The 20,095-nt window shown below is 38.0% G+C and overlaps 1 protein-coding gene across 1 annotated transcript in view; it reads left to right on the top strand.

The window, feature by feature from the left end:
- Positions 1–10,770: 10,770 nt before the first annotated feature.
- The window catches only part of LOC140938010 (dynamin-1-like), a 39,409-nt gene continuing 30,084 nt past the window's right edge, over positions 10,771–20,095 (top strand). Inside the window, exons 1-5 of the mRNA XM_073387559.1 lie at positions 10,771–10,981; positions 11,078–11,151; positions 14,710–14,859; positions 16,043–16,246; positions 16,491–16,589. Of these exons, the coding sequence (XP_073243660.1) occupies positions 10,821–10,981; positions 11,078–11,151; positions 14,710–14,859; positions 16,043–16,246; positions 16,491–16,589 (688 nt within the window). The 5' untranslated portion in view covers positions 10,771–10,820. The remainder of the gene's footprint in view (positions 10,982–11,077; positions 11,152–14,709; positions 14,860–16,042; positions 16,247–16,490; positions 16,590–20,095) is intronic.

Below are 20,095 nucleotides of genomic sequence, written 5' to 3'. Positions count from 1 at the left end.
TGAAATATACCGATTCATAATAAATTAAGATTTTCACACATATTCCTTACAATAGGTGAGATAAATACAGCAAACGCAAGGTTCCATGCACAGTTTCAGTTCGATTTACACAGCTTTGATCAAAACATTCTCAGTTTCAAGAATAGTTTAAACCATAAGAAAATATTTAATTAGAAGTTGAATTTTTCGCTATTTCTCTTTCACTTTTTACATTCAGTTCATTTTACCGGAACTTGAGTAAGCCTTAGAGATTAAAAGGACGTTTGATCAATTCACGCTCGCGCATTCTAGTCTTATTTTAAACTTTATAGCGGAAAGACATCTGTGAGCAGAGAATAATTCAGCACAGAATTTGATTGTCGGCGAATTTTTGTAATCGTCTATCGTTCTGTTAGTCAGATAAGCTAGCCGTTGTTCACTCGTCTTGCTTGTCTGGGGCTGAGTCTTATAATTCCGATCAACGAGAGAAAGAGTGTCTGGCAAGGTTTCCTATCAAAGATTTGCTAACTCGTGTATGGCAAACTCTCCAACTGAATTTATATATACACAGTAATACGCACCTTACAACTTCATCTGCGCTTAACAAGTGTCTTTTGGTCCATAACTTTCAAAACAACTGCTCCACGGAATGTCACTGATAACACTTAACGCAAAAGAGTATCCTACTCGAAGTATGACTGCACAATAAATGTCACAAAGTCTACCTAAGCGCTCTCTTCGAGATTTTCTGTCTTTACGTCATCCTAACCATTTCGTACTTGCGGGCGCAAACAACAGAAACGTCATCATTACCTACCGATTCCTCGCGGCCCCTGTTCAAGCAAATCGAGATTTTTTTCTGGCATACTGACTGTATATTTCAGCTGTAAGTACTTTCCTTAATATATGCGCGAGTTACTTGAGTGCCTTCTCGGGATTTCGCCCTCTGGGCGAAATCCCTGCTGAGGCAATTATATTATTGTTGTTGTTGTTGCTATGTTGACGATTACGTGTGACACAAAAAGCTCACTTCGCCAGAAATGCCTTTGCTTAAGATCAATGCTAGCCTCCCACGCAGGCGTTTTTAGGGGAGCTCGGTTTTCATCCCTCCCCACAAACGCCTGCTCAGCCGAAAACAACATTCCTTTCCCATTGTCTTATTTTCGTGGTAAGTGACCAATAAACAGTTGTGCAATAAAGTGTTGACAGGCTAAACGCGACTTAAACGTGCCCCTAGAATTACCGTTTTCCTTCTTTTCTTTCCCTCGCTAAGGTTATGAAGTGCATGGAGTATTCTAAAATTTGACTAAAACTTATTTTTACCGCTCTGAAACTAACATTTATTAGAGGTCAGAAAGTTTTTCCAATGTTTCATGCAGATTGAGTAATTATCAGATTACCTTGCGGTCAAGGTCAACTTTCCAGAATTTGGAAAGTACAATGTGATTGGCTAAGGATCGGAAAGGAATGTTGTCTTCGGTTGAGCAGGCGTTTGTGGGGAGGGATGAAAAACGAGCTCCCCTAAAAACGCCTGCGTGGGAGGCTAGATCAATGCCGGCCAAACGGGATAAAAGTTGTTTTTGTTGATCCTGCTTTTGTCTAAAGAAAGTAACTTCAACTTTGATACTCTTGGGTTAAGGTGCAAGAAGCAAGTTTAATACTGTTCCTCAATTTTTCGGCAGAGAATGGTTTAGTATTCAGTGTAATTGTAACTGCAGTCGACAAAGGCAAGTCATCAAAGGCAAGTCATTGCCTAATAGCTTTAATGACTTGTTCTTAAGTAGTAATCAAGTCCATCAATACGAAACTCGACTAGCCTCTCAGTATAGACCTCATTTTTGTAGAACAAATATAAAGCAATTCAGTATCCTTTACCGAGGACCTAAAATCTGGAAATTGTTGCCTGTTTCACTGATTAGCTCTCCTTCTATATCTGTTTTTAAAAAAAAAATTAAAGAATTATCTCACTGATAGCCGATCTGTCGTTTAATTTTCTGATCTTGCTCACTCTGCACTCAGCCATGAACTTAGTTCACTAAGTAGTTGAAAGAAGCATATTGATATAAGCTTCAAGCTTCATTAGGCTTCCTTGTCACATTAATTTTATAATTTAATTAACACCTTTTGTTCATGTTGTGTAAGGTTTTGTGAGTGACTAAATAAATAAATAAATAAATAAATAAATAAATAAATAAATCATTTATAAACTCCGAAAATAAACTAAGAATGTAATTAAAGTTCGTTTCACAACACCGCAACACCAGCAATACAATCAATTTATCAATGTCATAACGTAGGATAGGGCTGCCCCGAGTTATAGTTAAAAGTAATTTTGTGTGTTTCGATCTAGCCTCCCCGCAGACGTCCTTTGGGGTTCGTTTGTCACGCATTCATTTCTCCCCCACGGACGTCTGCTAAACACAGCCGACATTTACGTTCTGGATTGTTTGAATAAGCCAATAAGCGGTTAGTTATTGTGTCACGATCAGAGACAAAAGAACCCCAAAGGACGTCTGCGGGGAGGCTAGTTTCGATCCTTTCTATACTGTATCAAAGTTCAATTTAGTTAAAGTTAGTTTTAGTTCATTTTTTTTCTTTTTAGTTATTAGCTGTTAAATAGATGTCGTTGCTATTAAGCTAGCTCCTACAATTAAAAATAGTTTTTTTTTTGTTGAAATAAAAAGCAAGAGTTACCCTAACAAAATAAAGAAATCTACCAAGCTATGAATTATTAAATTGAACCTTGTTTCAGCGCATACGCACATTCATCTTAGTACCATTTGCAAAATAATGTACCATTACTGCTACAGTATAATAGCAAGACTAGTAGTCATAGATCAATGACTGCATTCGAGCTGTCTTAGCTCCAGGCCGGCTTTAATACTGATCTTCAAGCATTATTTAAAACTTACATGGTTGGGAAAAGATCATGAAAAATTTATTTTTTTATATAAAAAAATAATTAATTAAAAATTCTTTCGAAACATTTCTATACTCTCCACATAGACGGCTTTATATTGAAAAAAAAAATGTTTTATCCTCCCTTGAATATGGTTAATAAAAATAAAGAGAAGTAGATCGCACAAAGATTGTTTTGTTCCCTTTAAATGTACTTTATGTCAGCAGAATGTTTTTCATGCAAGTGAGAAGAAAAAAGTATGAAGAAATAAACAGATTCAAACGCACGGGTAATCTAAAAAAAGTTCCTCTATAGAGAACGGGCGGCACAAACGTTACCTTGATGCTTATTTGTGTATTTCTACGAAGTTTAATTTCAACCTGTTGTGTTGAAACTCGCTTTGAAAACAACTCTTAATTTCATTTCCTCGCCAAAAGCAAAAAACTTGACTTTGATCGAACCAGAGTAATGCGCATGTATTATGATGTAATTCAAAATAGGGCCGAAAACGCATGCGCACAACGAAAAATGCTTGCTGAAAAGGTCACCCCTGAGTACCACAGGATAACCAAAAACCACGGGAATTCCAAGATTAGGAGTTGCGTTCTCCTGACGTCGAACGCAATTAAATCTTTGACATCATCCTTCCACTCCACCTACCGGTAATCAGTAAAACGTTAAAAACAGATGCTGGACGACTTCTCTCTGAAATAAGCCATTCTTGTAATGTTTCATGCAGCTCTCTCGTCAAGATCCTTAAAAGCAGCAGTCACCGTGCTTTATCAAAATCAATCATGTGTTAGTATCCTGCGTTCTGTTTACGAAATAAAAAGACGTGGGAACTTCGTTGCACTGTCCTTTAATCTAATTCATTTTTACACAAAAGTACTACCGTTTTTCTATTATAGTTTTTTCGTAAAGATCAAGTGGGGAATGAAATACATGCTAAAAAGGGGAAGGTTGTTGTTGTTGTGTTTTCGAATTTCCTTGTTTTTAATTATGCGTTGCAAATTTGGCGACCTGCTTTGAATTCATATCGCTGAGTGAAACTTTTCAAAGAGAAAGTAACAGGTATTAAATTATTTAAAGATCGAGCCTTGGACTACCATCAGGCCATTGAGGGCGCAGGTCCTACGGCAGCATAAAGAAGCAAACTTAAATTCCACGCCCCTTTAATTGGACGCAAAATGTTTATTTTAGATTTACTTTAATTGCGTTGTAGAAGACTTATTTAAACAAAACTTGTTTCAAATCTCGTCATCGAGGGGGTAGGGGAGGGTTTGGGTCTAAATCAGGGTACGTCCCATTTTTGTCTTTTGAAACAGTTTCATTTCCAAGCGTCTTTTCACTATATATACACTATATACGTAAGTTGTAGTTAATTTTTTATTTCATGTAATTGTTTCTTCTGTCTAAACTTCATTAGCATACATTACCATACTCAAAAACAAAAGAAAACAAAAATTACCTGAGATAAAAAAAAAATAACTACAACCTATACATTTTAACTCCATGCTATTAATCGCAAGGAAAAGGAGAATATGGATGCCTATAAATACAGTGATTCTATAGTAGGGATATGGGGAACTCAGTTTTGCTTCTTTCTCTTCTTAAGAATGGACAGCTGAGTGGAACCAGTTAACTGATCAACAAAAATCAACCTGATGTCGTCTAAGACAGTTGGAAAAATTATGGTAACATTCTCCTTAGCCTTCAAGACAGATGTAATTATACAGGGAACGACGTGAAGTTCCACTGATATTAAATTGTCAGTCTGTTTGCTTTTCGTGTGTAGCCAAGACTGCTCGTTCTGGAGCTGAACGTAGAGTCACTTGGCAAAGACTTCAATATTCCTTCAATAAAAAAGAACTTCAATTTCCTCACCTGCTCTGGGTTGAAAGAAGGCCATCATCGTGATTGGTACGTGTCTTCTCTCTATATTTTTCAGTCCATAATTGGCTGTAAATGCCCGAAATATTTTGATCCTCTACCTCGAGTCAAACAATCAACAGTCCATACCTTGGGAAGCCATAATACTAATCCGTTTAGTATGCAAACTTGGCTTGACACGAACTGCACGTGCAGTTCGTCGCAAATTTGCATTTCTGAGATCGGTATTTGCAAACTTCGTAACGAGGACCCAAACCCCATGGCCTTCTAGCTATACTTTGAAAAATATAAAGGGCTTTAGGCAGTCCTTGCTTTATTTTTAGGCTTTCGAAGCTTGCTTTTCATTTCTTTCAAAGTCCTCTTCTGTCAGCCAGCCCTTCCCCCGCCCTGCCGAAAGCAAACACAACAACAACAACAGCAACAACAGCAAAAAAATCGAAAAAGAATTAAAAAAAAAAAAAAAATGGTGCTTTCGCAGCGGAGAGCAATAAAAGACTCAATCAATCTTTCTATTTTGCAAGTAAAAACTATATTCCTGATCACCACGAAAAAATGTGAATTCAAGACAATTTTTCGGAGTTTGTGTTACCCCCGGTTGCGTGACGATTTCAACTTGCATTTTATGCAAAATCATCGAAAATGAACTGCGCGTTTACCTCTCACGGCGGGTTGCTTTTCAATTGCCCAAGCTGGATTTTTTATATGTTGCACTACAACAGTAGGGCTTTACTGGGGTATAATGATTCTTCTAAAATTTCATGTTCCAAGCCGTAATTTTTTTCTTCAAAGTTTCGCAAAATTTCATTGTTAATGAAAGTGCTGAAGATGGGAATCTTCAGGCGTTTTTTAACCGGGCACAAAATTCATTATCTTGCAATATTTTACCAAATAGTATTGTAACTGGGATGCCTTACTTACCTACCAAAGATGAACTTGTTTCCTTCAACCGCCTTTCTTCCCAAGGGCTTTAAAAATGGTGAAATTCAAAGGTTTTAGACCGGCGACTATATGACTTGGGCCAGCATTTCACGTTTTGGCGGTTTTCACGAAAAAGAAAGTCCTTTGGAAACTTTGATTCTGATTTTCGAAAATGTTTCACCAAAGGGTGTTTCCTGACTGAAAATGAAGTATGTCGAAATTTCAGTTTTGACGGCGAATTCTCAATATTTGCAGGTGGCTAGTGGTTAGGACAGGAAACTGCTGACCTGGCACTCCGGGATCGAATCTGCTCGCAGTTATAAAAAATGGAAGAGAATTGCACTTTGACAACATCTGTTGAGCAGAAACTAGTCAAGAAACTTAGAAATTTCATGTAAGGGTAAGTTAAAGGGAGAGGGTGGTTTGAGATGTAGAAACAAGCGCTCCCCACTTGTAGGAGCTGTCACAAGATGGCGTTGTTGGCGCTGTGAGTCAGCGAATGTCCGCGGAAGTGCAAGTGTATCAACAACCCAGAAGTCATTTCGAGATATACAGCAATCTCATACCCAGAAGATTCTGGGTATGAGATTGGATATACAGTGGAACTGGCCAAGGGACTACGAGGTTCCGTTACATCGATGATTTTTTATATATATTTTACTATTTTGGGGGTAAAGAAAATCGTTCGTTATATAGAGAACCAAAAACGAGAAGCCCAAAATCAGAAATCAGTCCAAAGACTACTGCAAAGCCATGATTCAGAACAACGTGTATTGTTTTTTCATAACAATATTTCGGCTGGCCATACAAGCCTTCTTCGATCAGGTTTACAGATGTTACTGAACGTATGTAGGAATCACAATATTATATAGATGGAGAATGTCGCAATAAAAATTGTTTATAAAAGGGAGAGACGGAAATGAAGTACAGCACAAAGACTAGAAAAGAAAAAATAATAAGGATATGGATTACAATAATTCGTCAGGGCGGTTTAGGCCATGAGGTTCAAGAGTCATGGCCTTATCTATCAAATTCGACGCCCTAGCCTTACGAACTGAGTCACGTGAAGAATGAATTTTTTTCTAGTGGGATTAACTGCATGTCAGTATGAGAATGGTTGGAGTGAGAGAGAAAAAGTTCGTTAAATCGAGATGCCATTGTAGTATGGAACCCATTCCCAAACGGTCATTATTTACCTTGCAGGGAATTTCTATTGTAATAAGGTAGATCAGAAAACATAAATATGTTTGGCTCTCCTTTCATAATAAGCTTATATAAAGTTTTTTTTTCGACACAGCAAAATCTGAGGCCGATGCGAACTGATGGGAACCCAAAGAATTATTTCACAGTTACCTCTGTGTTTGAAAATTTTCGTAAAATATTGGCCGCACGAAATGGTTTTAATAGCCTGTGACGGCCGCCCTACCACCTTACAAAAAAGTTGTGGGGGGAAGGTGAAAATATGTAGCCCATCTAGAAGTTCCGAGACTTTAAAACAGTCGGTCCTTCTTCATGCCTTCGTATGATTTTCGCGCGCGCGTAGGGCCCACACGCTCACAGGGCGTGGCAAATCTCCTTTTCACCCTCTGCGCACCAGATGTTTCGTTTCATCGTGGGTTCTTTATCTACTTAAAAATACGGGCTGATTTACAGTCGAAAAAGTCTCATTTCTCTGGTCTACAATTTATCCAGCTAACTTTGGTAAAAAAAAAAAATAAAAAAAAAATCGGACACCTAGAGTTAGTACCCTCTAGCATCAGTCCCTCTCTTGTCTTTTTTTTTTTGACTTTCGATAAGACGATATCGTATTGAATACTTGGCCCTCTACGCAGTACTAGGTAGAAAATACTTGTTCCACACACACAATTGGATATCAAATGGTTTACCCAAATGACCAAAACCCTAAAAACCGTGTTCTTTCTTATCTTCTACCATCCGTCCCCAAGGGAGCCTGTGGGAAAAGTCCAGAGCTTTGGGCCCGGGCCCCGGGGGCTGAGGGTATAGTGAGGGTGGGCAAATTAAAACTAGCTTTCATTGTTTTTGTGTGTGTGTGTGTGTGTGTGTGTGTGTGTGTGTGTGTGTGTGTGTGTGTGTGTGTGTGTGTGTGTGTGTGTGAGCGAAGTATTTGTGGCCGCGTGAAACAATAGCGCTGCTTGTTTTTTGAAAAAGTGTGGGTATCCCTTTTTTTCGGTTGATGCAATGTAAGTCATGTTCTCTTTATTTTCTAAATAAATTATCAAACGAAACAGCCGCATAGTTGCTCTCGATGAAAAGTCCCGGGGTGGGAATTACGGCCTTTTTTGTGTGCCGTACGGTGGGGAATAGACCGACAAGTGAGAGATACATAGTATAAATCAAGGAACCATTCCTTAAGGGAATCCTGTACTCTTTGTAAACAGTTTTTAATACAAACTGTAGTTGCAAGGTTTTACTCAGGTAATGACGAACATCATATGGTTCCTCTGAGTTCGCTGATGATAAATTTGCCTGTAAAGTTCATAAGAGGAAACTTTGAGTACTTTCTTGGCCGGTTAAATAACGTATTTTATGAAGAGGCGAAGTGCCCTTCAGTTGTTTGTTTCAATGTTATTACTTTACGTACAAACAAATTGTGTCAATTTAACAATTTTTAATAGATTTAAAGCATTTTGTCGACCAGTTGAGAAGAGCGCATTAAGGGCGACCTTCCACCTGGGTCACTGAAGCAATAGGACTAGTTTATAATGAATGCAAGCTCTTTAATGAACATAAAATACATCAAAAAAAAAATTTAAAAAGGAGTGCTTAGGGCGGTGGCGATATCATTTGTTGACCTTTGTTGTTTGGTTTCAGTTCCCCATTTCAGCAGCCATTTGAACTGTAACAACTTCCAGCCCCTCAGTAACGGGTTTTTATCGAATGAAACAAACTTTCAGATGCACTTTATCAAAAATTTTTGATTTGAGATTCTGTACATTTATTTTTAACATTCCGCTTTCCTTCGCTGCACTTGACCTTCTTCACGGCGGTTTTCACTTATTCCATTTAGAGGGGGACATCGGGGTTAACGATATTGCGGTATTGGGCTTTTTTTCATGCGGTATTTCGGTAATTTTGATTTTAACGTGCGGTATAGACCTTGTCACGATTTTCAACGCCGTCTTGACGAGTAGGCAAACGCGTGAGAAATTACAGTGTTTGTATGAGAATCTAATGTCTAATATATTCCGTAAAATGGCTGTTCTGGAAAAAAATATCAATTGTAAACTAAAGCTACAAAGCAAAGGATTGTCCTAAAATTTTGGGGGAGTACCTGTGCTTAAATTTCTCCAGAGATTTGCTTTAGATTTTCCATTTTTGTCTGTAATTTTCACGGGACTTTCTTGCAGACAAATGTACAGAAAATTTTAAAAAGTGGTTCTAGGTCTTCTAGAGCATATAACGCCCTCAATTTTTTTCAGGAGAATCCTTAGGAGTGAAGCTTTAGTTTAAAAATCATATTTTTTTCAGAACAGCCTTTCTACGGAAATTATTCGGCATTAGATTCTCATACAATCACTGTAATTTCTCACGCGTTTGCCTACTCGTCAAGATGGTGTCGAAAACCGTGACAAGGTCTATTGCGGTCTCATCCAGCTCTGCGGTATGCAGTTATTCATCATTTTGGCTGACGGTATTCGGTGAAAGAAGATTGTTCACGGTATTACGGTACCGTTTATTTGCGCTTTCCTTTCGCAAAACAAAACACAGTAGGACATAATGGTCAGTAAAAGTTAATATTTAGAAGTCTTGAGACATAACCGTAAATGATTACACCATTCGTGGGTCATTTTGTGACAATTAATGGTCGATAATATACAATGTGATTGTTGTTGCATCCATTGATAATGAGTCGTCTCAAGTTACCTTACCAGGCTTTTCGATCAGTGTATCGGTGCCGGTAATTCGAGGTCTTACACGTTTTCTCACAATGGCTAAGGTCGCTGAGGTTAAAGACGACGTGGTCATCACATCATTGACTGTGTGGCGTTTTTTTATGAAGAAGGCGAAGGAGGCGGACATTATCGCAACAAGAATAAGTTTAGATGTCGGGTTTCGAGAATTGAAAAACGCCTTGTAAAGTTAAAAGAGAAAATTTGGTAAGTTTGCCTCTTACCGGCACGGCGTGTGAGACAGTCGAGGTAGTTGACCCCTAACGCACTTACCAAAACTATGCCTGCCCATATGTAGCAATATTTAATCCCTGTTGATTCATATTTGATTTGGACATGATTTCTTTTAAATTTAAACCTCGCATCTAAAATTTATTTAAATTTAAAAGAGTTTTATTTAATCCTTTGGAAATTTCATTTAAGCTTCTTACGGAAATCCATTTAATCTTCGATTAAATTATGGTTTAAACTTTGACATTTTCATTTAATTCATTCTATCCATTTAAATTTAAACTTTGGAATTCCCATTTAAAATTTACTGAAAAATGTCTTTTAAACTGCTGAATTCTAACTTAATCCTTTAAATTGAAACGTTCACAAATTTCTTTTAAACTTACCAATGTAAATTATATTTAAACTGCGAAAGTAAAATTCATTTAATCTTCCTGGGGCGAGCTCGACTGGGATCACGTGCTCAGGTCAAATGGCAAGGTCACTTGTCGTATCCTCGGCTGCAATTTTTATCTGCAGTAGAAAGTGTGGACGAAGGAACGAAAGGAGGAGTGAGCGAATTACTACATTAAAGTAATTCTTTTTCTAATAACTGAACTGTTTCGATAGCAAAATTTCCTGAAATGAGTCATTTTTTTTAACCTACATGACAGCTCTCTTGGCCTTCATATAAATGCCGCGTCACGCGAAATTCAAGCGTACTCTATCGCAAAACGTACCAAGAACCCCTTTGAAGCGAAAATTTGTATGAAAATTAGTTTTCATCTGCTCTAATGTATTGTGAAAGTAAAATCACGGTAGGATCGATAGTTTTTTAGTTTGAATTTTAGTGACGTCATGTGAAAACCAACAATTGTCTGGAGGGCTCACTCACATATATGAAATTACTTTGTGTAGGCATCACAAGGTATCCAAGGGCAGTTTGAGATACGGAAACAAGTGTTAACCCCTACAAGTAAGTTGTAGTACGTGCCTTTTTTCCATTTTTCAAGATGGGGAACAAAGGCATGGAAGACCTTATCCCTGTTATGAACAAAATTCAAGATGCCTTTGCGCATATAGGACAACCACCGTCTATAGATTTGCCTCAGATCGCCGTCGTGGGAAGCCAGAGCGCTGGTAAAAGTAGTGTTTTAGAAAACTTTGTTGGAAGGTGAGGGTAAACGTTGATAATAGCTATCAAGAATCAATATCGATGTTTACAACTCGAATATTGGCATCAACGGCCTGAATTTATTTAATATTCTAGGGATTTCTTGCCGCGAGGATCCGGCATTGTCACAAGAAGACCACTGATTCTTCAACTTCATCCAGCGAAGTCAGGTGAGCTTAGCCTGGCCCGGCAAATTGCAGAAAAGTAAATGTTTATTGAATGAAATCTGATCTACAATGGCTCGTAACGATTGTTTCAAATGATTAGCATTTGGAGTGGTAAATTTAAAATAGCAGATCTGTTTTGTTACTTTTCGTCCAGTGATCGACATTGTCCTGATAACAGTTGTGCCCATTAAAAAATTTTTGTGTTAACGTGTTCATTTGATTAATAATTGTATGCATTTTATTCTGCTCTAATCACTCGGGAATTAGGATTACGTGACATTCTAAAAACAGAGATGATGATCTCTTTTTTCTCTCGTAACGATTGTTTCAAATGATTAGCATTTGAAGTGGAAAATTTAAAATAGCAGATCTGTTTTGTTACTTTTCGTCCAGTGACTGATATTGTCCTGATAACAGTCGTGCCCATTAAAAAACGCTGTAATTGGCTATATGCCCGGCAGCCAAGAAGGGTCTTAAAAAAACTAAATGCCTGACAGTCAGAAAATTTTTTGGATTTTCTTCGAAATCCCTCTTTCGAAATCGTCTGAAAGTATTCTATCTTCATTTAAAATCACCAAGCTATTAAGAAAACAGGAATGGCTTCGCAGTTGAGCGTTTGTGTTTTCTTGGGCATAGAGTAGTGTCTACGCCTTTTCGACACTTCGAAAAATTTCGTGAGTAGCAGCGCTTGACTCACAGGCACGTTTTCGCACAAGCTAAATAGAGGGGGACATTGGGGGTATCCAATACCGCAATACCGTAACAAATTAAAATAACGTCTAAATACCGATACCGCATATTTTAACCACATTTATAATCGGTTCCGCATACTTATGGTTGCTTCCATCAAGCACGTTTAATTATCTCAGACCTTTATGCACCAGATGTTCATGTTTTTTTTAATATTTTGGTAGTTCGCAAATTTTTTGCAAATTTTCGCTGAAAAGTAAACTACATTCCTTCAACCTTTTGGTAGGTCGACCCAACATCTAATCAACTCCAATAAAAATAACTTTTGAAAGCGCGAAAAACAAACAAACAAACCATAGCCTGCTAGACCATCCGGTTTTTTCGGCTCAAGTTTCGAGTTTCAAAAACCGGACGCTTTCGCAGGCTAAACCAACCAAAACCCTTTCCACGAGTTTTGATAAGTGAGTCTAGTTTGGCACGTCAGTCTGATAGGGGTCAACTACCTCGACTGTCTCACACGCCGTGCCGGTAAGAGGCAAACTTACCAAATTTTCTCTTTTAATTTTACAAGGCGTTTTTCAATTCTCGAAACCCGACATCTAAACTTATTCTTGTTGCGATAATGTTCGCCTCCTTCGCCTTCTTCATAAAAATTGCCACACAGTCAATGATGTGGTGACCACGCCGTCTTCAACCTCAGCGACCTTAGCCATTGTGAGAAAACGTGTAAGACCTCGAATTACCGGCACCGACTGACACAGATCGAAAAGCCTGGCAACGTAACTTGAGACGACTCATTATCATTGGATGCAACAACAAGCACATTGTATATTATAGACCATTAACTGTCACAAAATGACCCACGAATGGTGTAATCATTTACCGTTATGTCTCAAGACTTCTAAATATTAACTTTTATTGACCTTTATGTCCTACTGTGTTTTGTTTTGCGAAAGGAAAGCGCAAATAAACGGTACCGTAATACCGTGAACAATCTTCTTTCACCGAATACCGTCAGCCAAAATGATGAAGAATTGAATACCGCAGAGCTAGATGATACCGCAATACCGCACGTTAAAATCAAGAAATACGGCATGAAAAAAAAGCCAAATACCACAATATCGTAAACCCCCATGTCCCCCTCTAAATACCCGGCAGTCCGAGGGGCGACTGAAAAGTTAGGAAGCCTATTATTAAGCCAAAGAATACATACTTGCCTCGATTATTTTCCCAAAGCAATAACGAAGATACAGCGCTTTCATTTTCAAACCTCATTTTGCAAGGCCTCTAGCCGCTTGAAGGTAAACTCTCGACACAGCTTGAGTCCCCCTCAAAATATTCTATTTTAGTTTAGAATTGGAAAGTAATGGGAAATCAACAGCGTTTTTCGAAATCTCTTTTTGTAATCGTCTGAAAGTATTCTATCCTCATTTAGCATCACCAGGCGATCAGGAAAACAGGAATGGCTTCGCAGTTGAGCGTTTGTGGTTTCCTGGGCATAGAGTAGAGTCGACGCAGTTTCGACCCTTCGAAATTTCGTGAGTAGCAGCGCGTGACTCAGAGGCACGGACAGTCTAAATTACTCGGCAGTCTGAGACGCGACTGGAAAGTTAGAAAGCGTATTATTAAGCCAAAGAATACAGACTTGCCTCGATTAGTTCCCCAAAGCAATAACGAAGATTCAGCGCTTTCATTCTGTTTTCCTGATCGCTTGGTGAAGACCCTTCCCGGCTGTCGGGCACATTGTCGGTTTTCACATGACGTCACTAAAATTTAAACTAAAGAAACTATCGATCCTACCGAGATTTTGCTTTCACGATGCATTAGAGCAGCTGAAAACTAACTGTCATACAAATTTTCGTTTCAAAAGGGTTCTTGGTTTTGTGATAGAGTACGCTTGAATTGCTAAGCTTTTGCGTGACGCGGCATTTACATGACGGCCAAGAGAGCTGTCACGTAGGTTAAAGAATGACTTATTTCAGGAAATTTGCTATCTAAACAGTTTATGTATTAGAAAAAGTATACTTTAATGTTTATGAGTTTCTCGAAGAATAAATTCACGCTTTTGTAGCAGAACTCGGTAACAGATGTTTCTGTTGGTTTCCGTCCGACATGTTGGAGCTCATCCAGGCGAGCACCAGCATGGCGTCTCCATACAAATCTCTATAAGTTTGCGTAAAACATTTCTTCGGATATCTCGTATACGAAATACTCCTCTAACCTGAATCTTGGCGAGGGTCTTTGTATATGTACCTCCTTTCATTTTCCAGGTTCTGGACTTAATCTATTAAATGGTTTTGATTTTGATTTTGATCTATTTTGAATGGCGTGACACTGAAAACCAGCAATAAGTAAATAATATAATGATAATAAAAATAATAATTAATACAGTAAAATAAAGTGAAATCTCAAAAAGTAAAACAATAATAATGATAATAATAATGATGATGATATTATTGATAATTACAAGAGTACTGATAATGAGAACTGAATAATGAAAGAGGATACAGATTGTACAAAATGTTCCCTAAAATAATATTATAAGAGAGTTATAGAATTAATGGTTGAAAAACGAACATGTTTTGATGTTCAACTATCATCATTATCAAGTCAAAGAAAAAGAGTTGTTTGGAAATATAATAATTACTTAAACAATAATTCATAACTAGTTACCTACAGATGTATTTAAGTGCCAAAAATAATTGATCAAACAAAGAGCACGGCATGGATGGAATCAGCTTGGGAGTTCAAGATTGGTTTGAGTTCTGAACTCAATCCAAGTAAATTATTGTAAAACTGCCCGTTTTTTAGTTCCCCGGTACATCTTGTTGTGCATTAACTCTTTGACTTTTGATTTTGCCTGTTGTACAGAGTTTGCAGAATTTCTTCACTGCAGGGGAAAGAAATTTACTGATTTTGAAGAAGTAAGGAAAGAGATTGTGGCAGAAACTGACAGAGAAACTGGCAGCAATAAAGGAATTTCATCTCTACCAATTAATCTTCGGGTTTTCTCTCCTCACGGTAGGAAAATTAGCAATCTTTGTCTTAAACAGGGTCAGGGTATGAGGGGCCGGGCAGCACCTCCCCGGCCAAGGATATATCGAGTACCCCCCGGGTTTTTTTTAATACAAATCCGATGCTGAGCACCTTAGTTTTTAGAGTTTCATAGCACTGGGCACCCTTTAATTTTCCTTAGAACACAGCCTTGGTGTGACAGCATCCTGCATACTGCTAGGATTAGATGTCAAAGATACATGTACATGCATGTATGTGCTTTTGCACAATGATAGAATGCCACTCTGATCACTAGGAAACAGGTTTAAAATGATTATCTCCATCTTTGTTTAGTCTGGGGTATGTCATTGAAGGTCTCAGAGAATCAGAAACGCACACTTTATAAAGTCAAATATTTGCATACAACAAAAGTTGGCCATTCTTTTAGGAAAATGTTTAAGGTTTGACTTCCAATCTATAGACTGCTACACAAACCATACATGCTAAAAAAAGGTGACTTCCTTTCATACAGAAATTAAATTAAAATATTTTTAATATTTATTCATGACAGAAAAAAAAATTGTTTTTAACATTGTATATTAGCCGATCCCTATGGAAGCCAGTCTTCTTTTAATAAATTAGTGACACAAACCTGAGCCAGGTTTCATTTTAAAATATTATTGCGATGTTTTTTTTTGGAGTTTAGCACCAGTAGTAGAAAACTGTCTGAAAACTGGAAATAAACCTGGCGTTGAATATACTTAGGGGGTGTTTACATGACACCGGGGCGACTTTCACACTGGCGCGAACTCACTCCGGTTCCCTCTCATAGCTCTATATTCGTTTACATGATCCCACCACAAAATGTCATGCCGGCGCGAGTCACCCTGTCGTGTGTTCGCTCCGGTTGTTGTACCAGGACGAGAATTTCACTCCAGCATTTAATCTCGCAACGGTATCATGTAAACGATAAACGACCACTTGTTTCGGTGTGAAACCGGACTGCCTGTGGACTGGAACGCGTAGCGCATGCGTAATGTTTGCGATTTTGAATCACATGGGTATTTTATCAACATGAAGTGTACCTTCAAATAACAAGAAATAAAATGGCCCAGTCATCATGTAAACTGGATACAAAATCAAAAAGTCATCGCCGTATGAAACTCCCACCGGTGCGAGTTTCATATTTTCTTTATATTTAATTTTTTAGTGCTGAATTTGACTCTGGTGGATCTTCCTGGCATGACAAAAGTTCCTGTTGGTGATCAGCCAGCAGATATAGAAATGCTGATTAGAAGCATGTTGATGCAGTTTATCACCAAACCAAACTGCCTTATATTGGCAGTGTCACCTGCAAACTCAGATTTAGCTAACTCTGATGCACTGAAGATTGCAAAGGAAGTAGATCCTGAGGGTAAGTTTTTGATTGCACTCTTTGCACTTGGCCAGCTTTTTGGAGGTGTTTTAAATAATATTGCTCCAAGAAAATTATGCTGAAGAATATAAAATTTGAACTAAGGAAATTAATCACTTGTCACTTGCATGTATTTTATTCATTGTTTCACCGGCCCTGGCCTCTACTGCACTTACTAATTGTGTACAGGAATGAGTATCGAAAAGGACTGAACATTGATTAAATTTGTCTTTCAATGATTCAGGTGTAAGAACAATTGGAGTAATAACCAAGTTGGACCTCATGGATGAAGGAACAGATGCACGAGACATTCTAGAAAACCGAGTCCTTCCTTTAAGAAGAGGTCAGACAGTATTATTTTATTTTGCCGTTGTATGAATTCGCTGTAGTTGAAAAGTAATACTGCTTAAAGTGACTATGATAGCGGGCTACACTAAAATCCAAGTCTTTTACTGTTCTTCTGGTCTCTGGGCAAACAAAGATATTTCACTCAAACATCAAAGTGTGTTAATTGCCAGAGGCCACTTGGCAGTGCTGAAGCATACCCTGTTATCGGCAGGCTGTTTATTTTTGGGCCTATTCATCCCATATTTTTCATCAATGAAACTTTCCAATGTGTTCAGTGCCTCCCAGGGACATTGAAGGGACATGCTGTAGCCAAGTCAAATTATTGTTTTGCTTGCCAATGATTGCAGCAGCTGGAGGAAACTTGTGGTCAAGCCTGCTTGATGTTAATGATGATGATGATGATGATCATGATGATGATGATGATGGAAGCAATAGTATAACTTTGGTTTCTTTTCAGGGCTCGAAATTAAAAAAATCCCGAAGTCGCCTTTTGGCGACCAACTGAAGAAATATAGTCGCCAGATGAAAATTTTTAGTCGCCAGTTTGTATGATGTAAATGACGCAGCTCATAGTATGAGCTAGGCTTCTGATATTTAGCGCTGATTTGCGAAATTCAGGTGAATACGCGAAATCCCGCGAAAGCCACTAAATCATGCAAAATACCGCGAGATTCGCTAGAAATCTTAACAAATACATATCGATACAGCATATTTGAAACTTATCTCGGCTATTGGGGCTGTTTAATTGCCGTAAACTTGCAAATTTATCTTGAAACTTCATTACCACAACGAGCGAACAACGTCCTAGAACTCCCAGGCGTAAATTATGTTTGCGAAAAACTGGCCACTAGTCATGATGTTTAAAGCTTTGCCATTAGCGCTTTATTGTTGAACAAGAAGCCGCTTACAGCAGTCTCTTTCTACACGAAACAGGTTTTACTCGCTAAAGGTTTTTTACTTCCTACTTCATCGACGTCAATACTTTTTACTTGTCTCTGAATTGATTTAGTACGCGTGTTAGCGACGACCGGAAATACGTCTGCGGACGCAGGCTATAGGCGTATATAAATCCACGAAAATTCAAGGGCCTCAATTCCAGAGAAATCACATCATTGCTAGAGATCAAACAAGTGATTTACACGGCACGTCATTTCAATCGTCGCCGAAAATAAATCGCATCTCATCACAAGACACTAATGCATACAATGAAAGTTTACAAAACCCGACCATCGCAGTTTTGCTAATTAAGATTGTTTTTTCGACCACTCAGTAGTGTTCACTTGTCCCAAAGTAATCGACGATTTCAAGCGATAGAATTCGTGAACCGACACGTTTCGGAAAAGTTTTAAATTTAATCTTTCCTAAGCTTTCTTCGCAAAACATGCGTGGCTTCGAACCACGCAACGATTCTTAGTCCCAGTTTCCACGGACTCTGCAAGGAACTCCTGGCACAATGACCCCCAATTTGTATTTTAAATACGGCGAAAACCTCCGGGGGGTACTTCCAGAAAAACCGGGTCGGGTTGTGCGGCACTCTTCCTGAAACCCTTACCCTATTTCAAACCAAAATCTCTGATTTTCCCTACCCTATTTCAGACCTGATCAAAAATTTGATACCCAACTGTATTTCAGACCTGAAGCCCTGGAGCCCGGCGCGTGACCGGAGGGCGTGACAAGCTGTTAAGGCACGTATACGGTTGGTGAAAACATTAAAAGAGAAATGGTCTTGTCGCCAAATGATGAAGAAGTAGCTTCTTCTAAAAAAAACATACCCAATTCAAGAGTAGAGTGCACAAACCATACCCTTTTTCAGACCACAATGGTCGAAATTGATACCCTTTTTCAGACCAAAACGGCTAAAAAACCATACCCTTTGGCGCTGCACATACCTATATAGCCTATATAAGGAAGTACCCCCCCTGGCAAAAAACGCGTTGCAGATTATGAATCTCGCTGCTTACGCAAAATAAGAAAATGGCATCACAACTCAGATGATAGCACTGACATCATTTTTAGACTAATATTATCGGTTCTCTACTTCAGTTTAATATCAAGTTGTGTAATTCATTATCTGCTATGGCATTTATTTTTTGCTGCCCAGTTTCAAGGCCAGATGATCTGTTTTCACTATTAAAATTTGGATTTGTTGGTGTACATCAGTATTCTTCTCTAAACACCTTATTGAGCTATCTCCAATATTGAGCATTACAGTTGTACAGATTGTGAAAACTAAAGTCCGGGTAAATTTGAAATATAATAAAATCACCATAGATTATTTTTTATCGTGTACACTAATACTAGTGTGCAGGAAAGAATAAGTATGTGAAAAAATATAATTCACTGCCCTTGAAAAACTAACAAAGAGGTCGCAAGAACACAAATAAGTAGCCCAGCAAATATTTTTCTTCGATAATAACAGCTTTTTGTAATGAAATGGTCACTGAAAACTACCCATGCAAGACATACTAAGGAACTTAAAAGAAACTAAACATTCGCTAGTCTTACATTGAAACCAGACATTGCTATATATATATATATCTTACAGATACAACCTAAAACATTTATATAACATACAAATTCAAAAGTATTTGCAAACAAGAAAATTATACAGAATTATGCACAAATGAAATACAAATGGCCAGTAACAGCTATTAAACCACTGAAAAACAAACTTTTTAGTGTGACCAGCAACCCTAACACACTTGTATACTTCATGTCCAGTATGATTCAATTTCATTCTTGGTTAAATTTATTAACTTCAGCCAGGCTTAATCAAAATTGATTCAAAAAATACTTTCCTGTTTCCTTGTCTACAATATATAATATTAAGAGAGAGGATATAATGCTAGAAGCTAGAAATATTATACAGTAGTACTATCAAAAGATAAGGCACCTCCAGGAAATCGAGTTGGTCCCTACTATTCTTCAGTCATTTTCTTTCACTCTCTATAAGAGTTACACCTGTCCATTAATACAGACATTTTGTGCCAGTCCCAAAAGTTTCCATCTGAGAGCTGACTGTAGTTTGTGCGACACAACACTTAAGCCTCTGACGACAAAAATACAATGTTACACAGTCTTAATTTATTCTACTTGCAATCAAATTAAGACCTCTTCATGTCCTTCTTCATATTCACGGTATTATGAACTCGTTTATCTTTCAGTGCGTGTTCTAGTAGTCTTTTCAGGCCGGGCACTCACTGTTGTCCTACAAAAAAAACATAATAACAAACACATTCTATGATTTAATTTTACATTGGAATCTTTGTGGGAATTTGAAAGCAAATTTCTGCATAGACTTCATCCTGTTTCTGCGTAATACAACCTAGTCTCAACCTTTAGATTTATACCGCAGTGAAGCAGAATTTGTTGTTGTTTATGTAGACTGCCACATGCACCAGATCATTCGAATGTAATTTTTTAGTAGTTTTCTAATTTTTTCTAATTCTAATTTTTTTTTTAGTTACAGAACCGCGATCCGATCGCGGTTCTGTAACTAAA

The sequence above is a fragment of the Porites lutea genome, chromosome 5 (genome assembly GCF_958299795.1).
Source record: "Porites lutea chromosome 5, jaPorLute2.1, whole genome shotgun sequence".
NCBI lineage: Eukaryota > Metazoa > Cnidaria > Anthozoa > Scleractinia > Poritidae > Porites > Porites lutea.
This window is presented reverse-complemented; position numbering and strand designations above follow the sequence as displayed.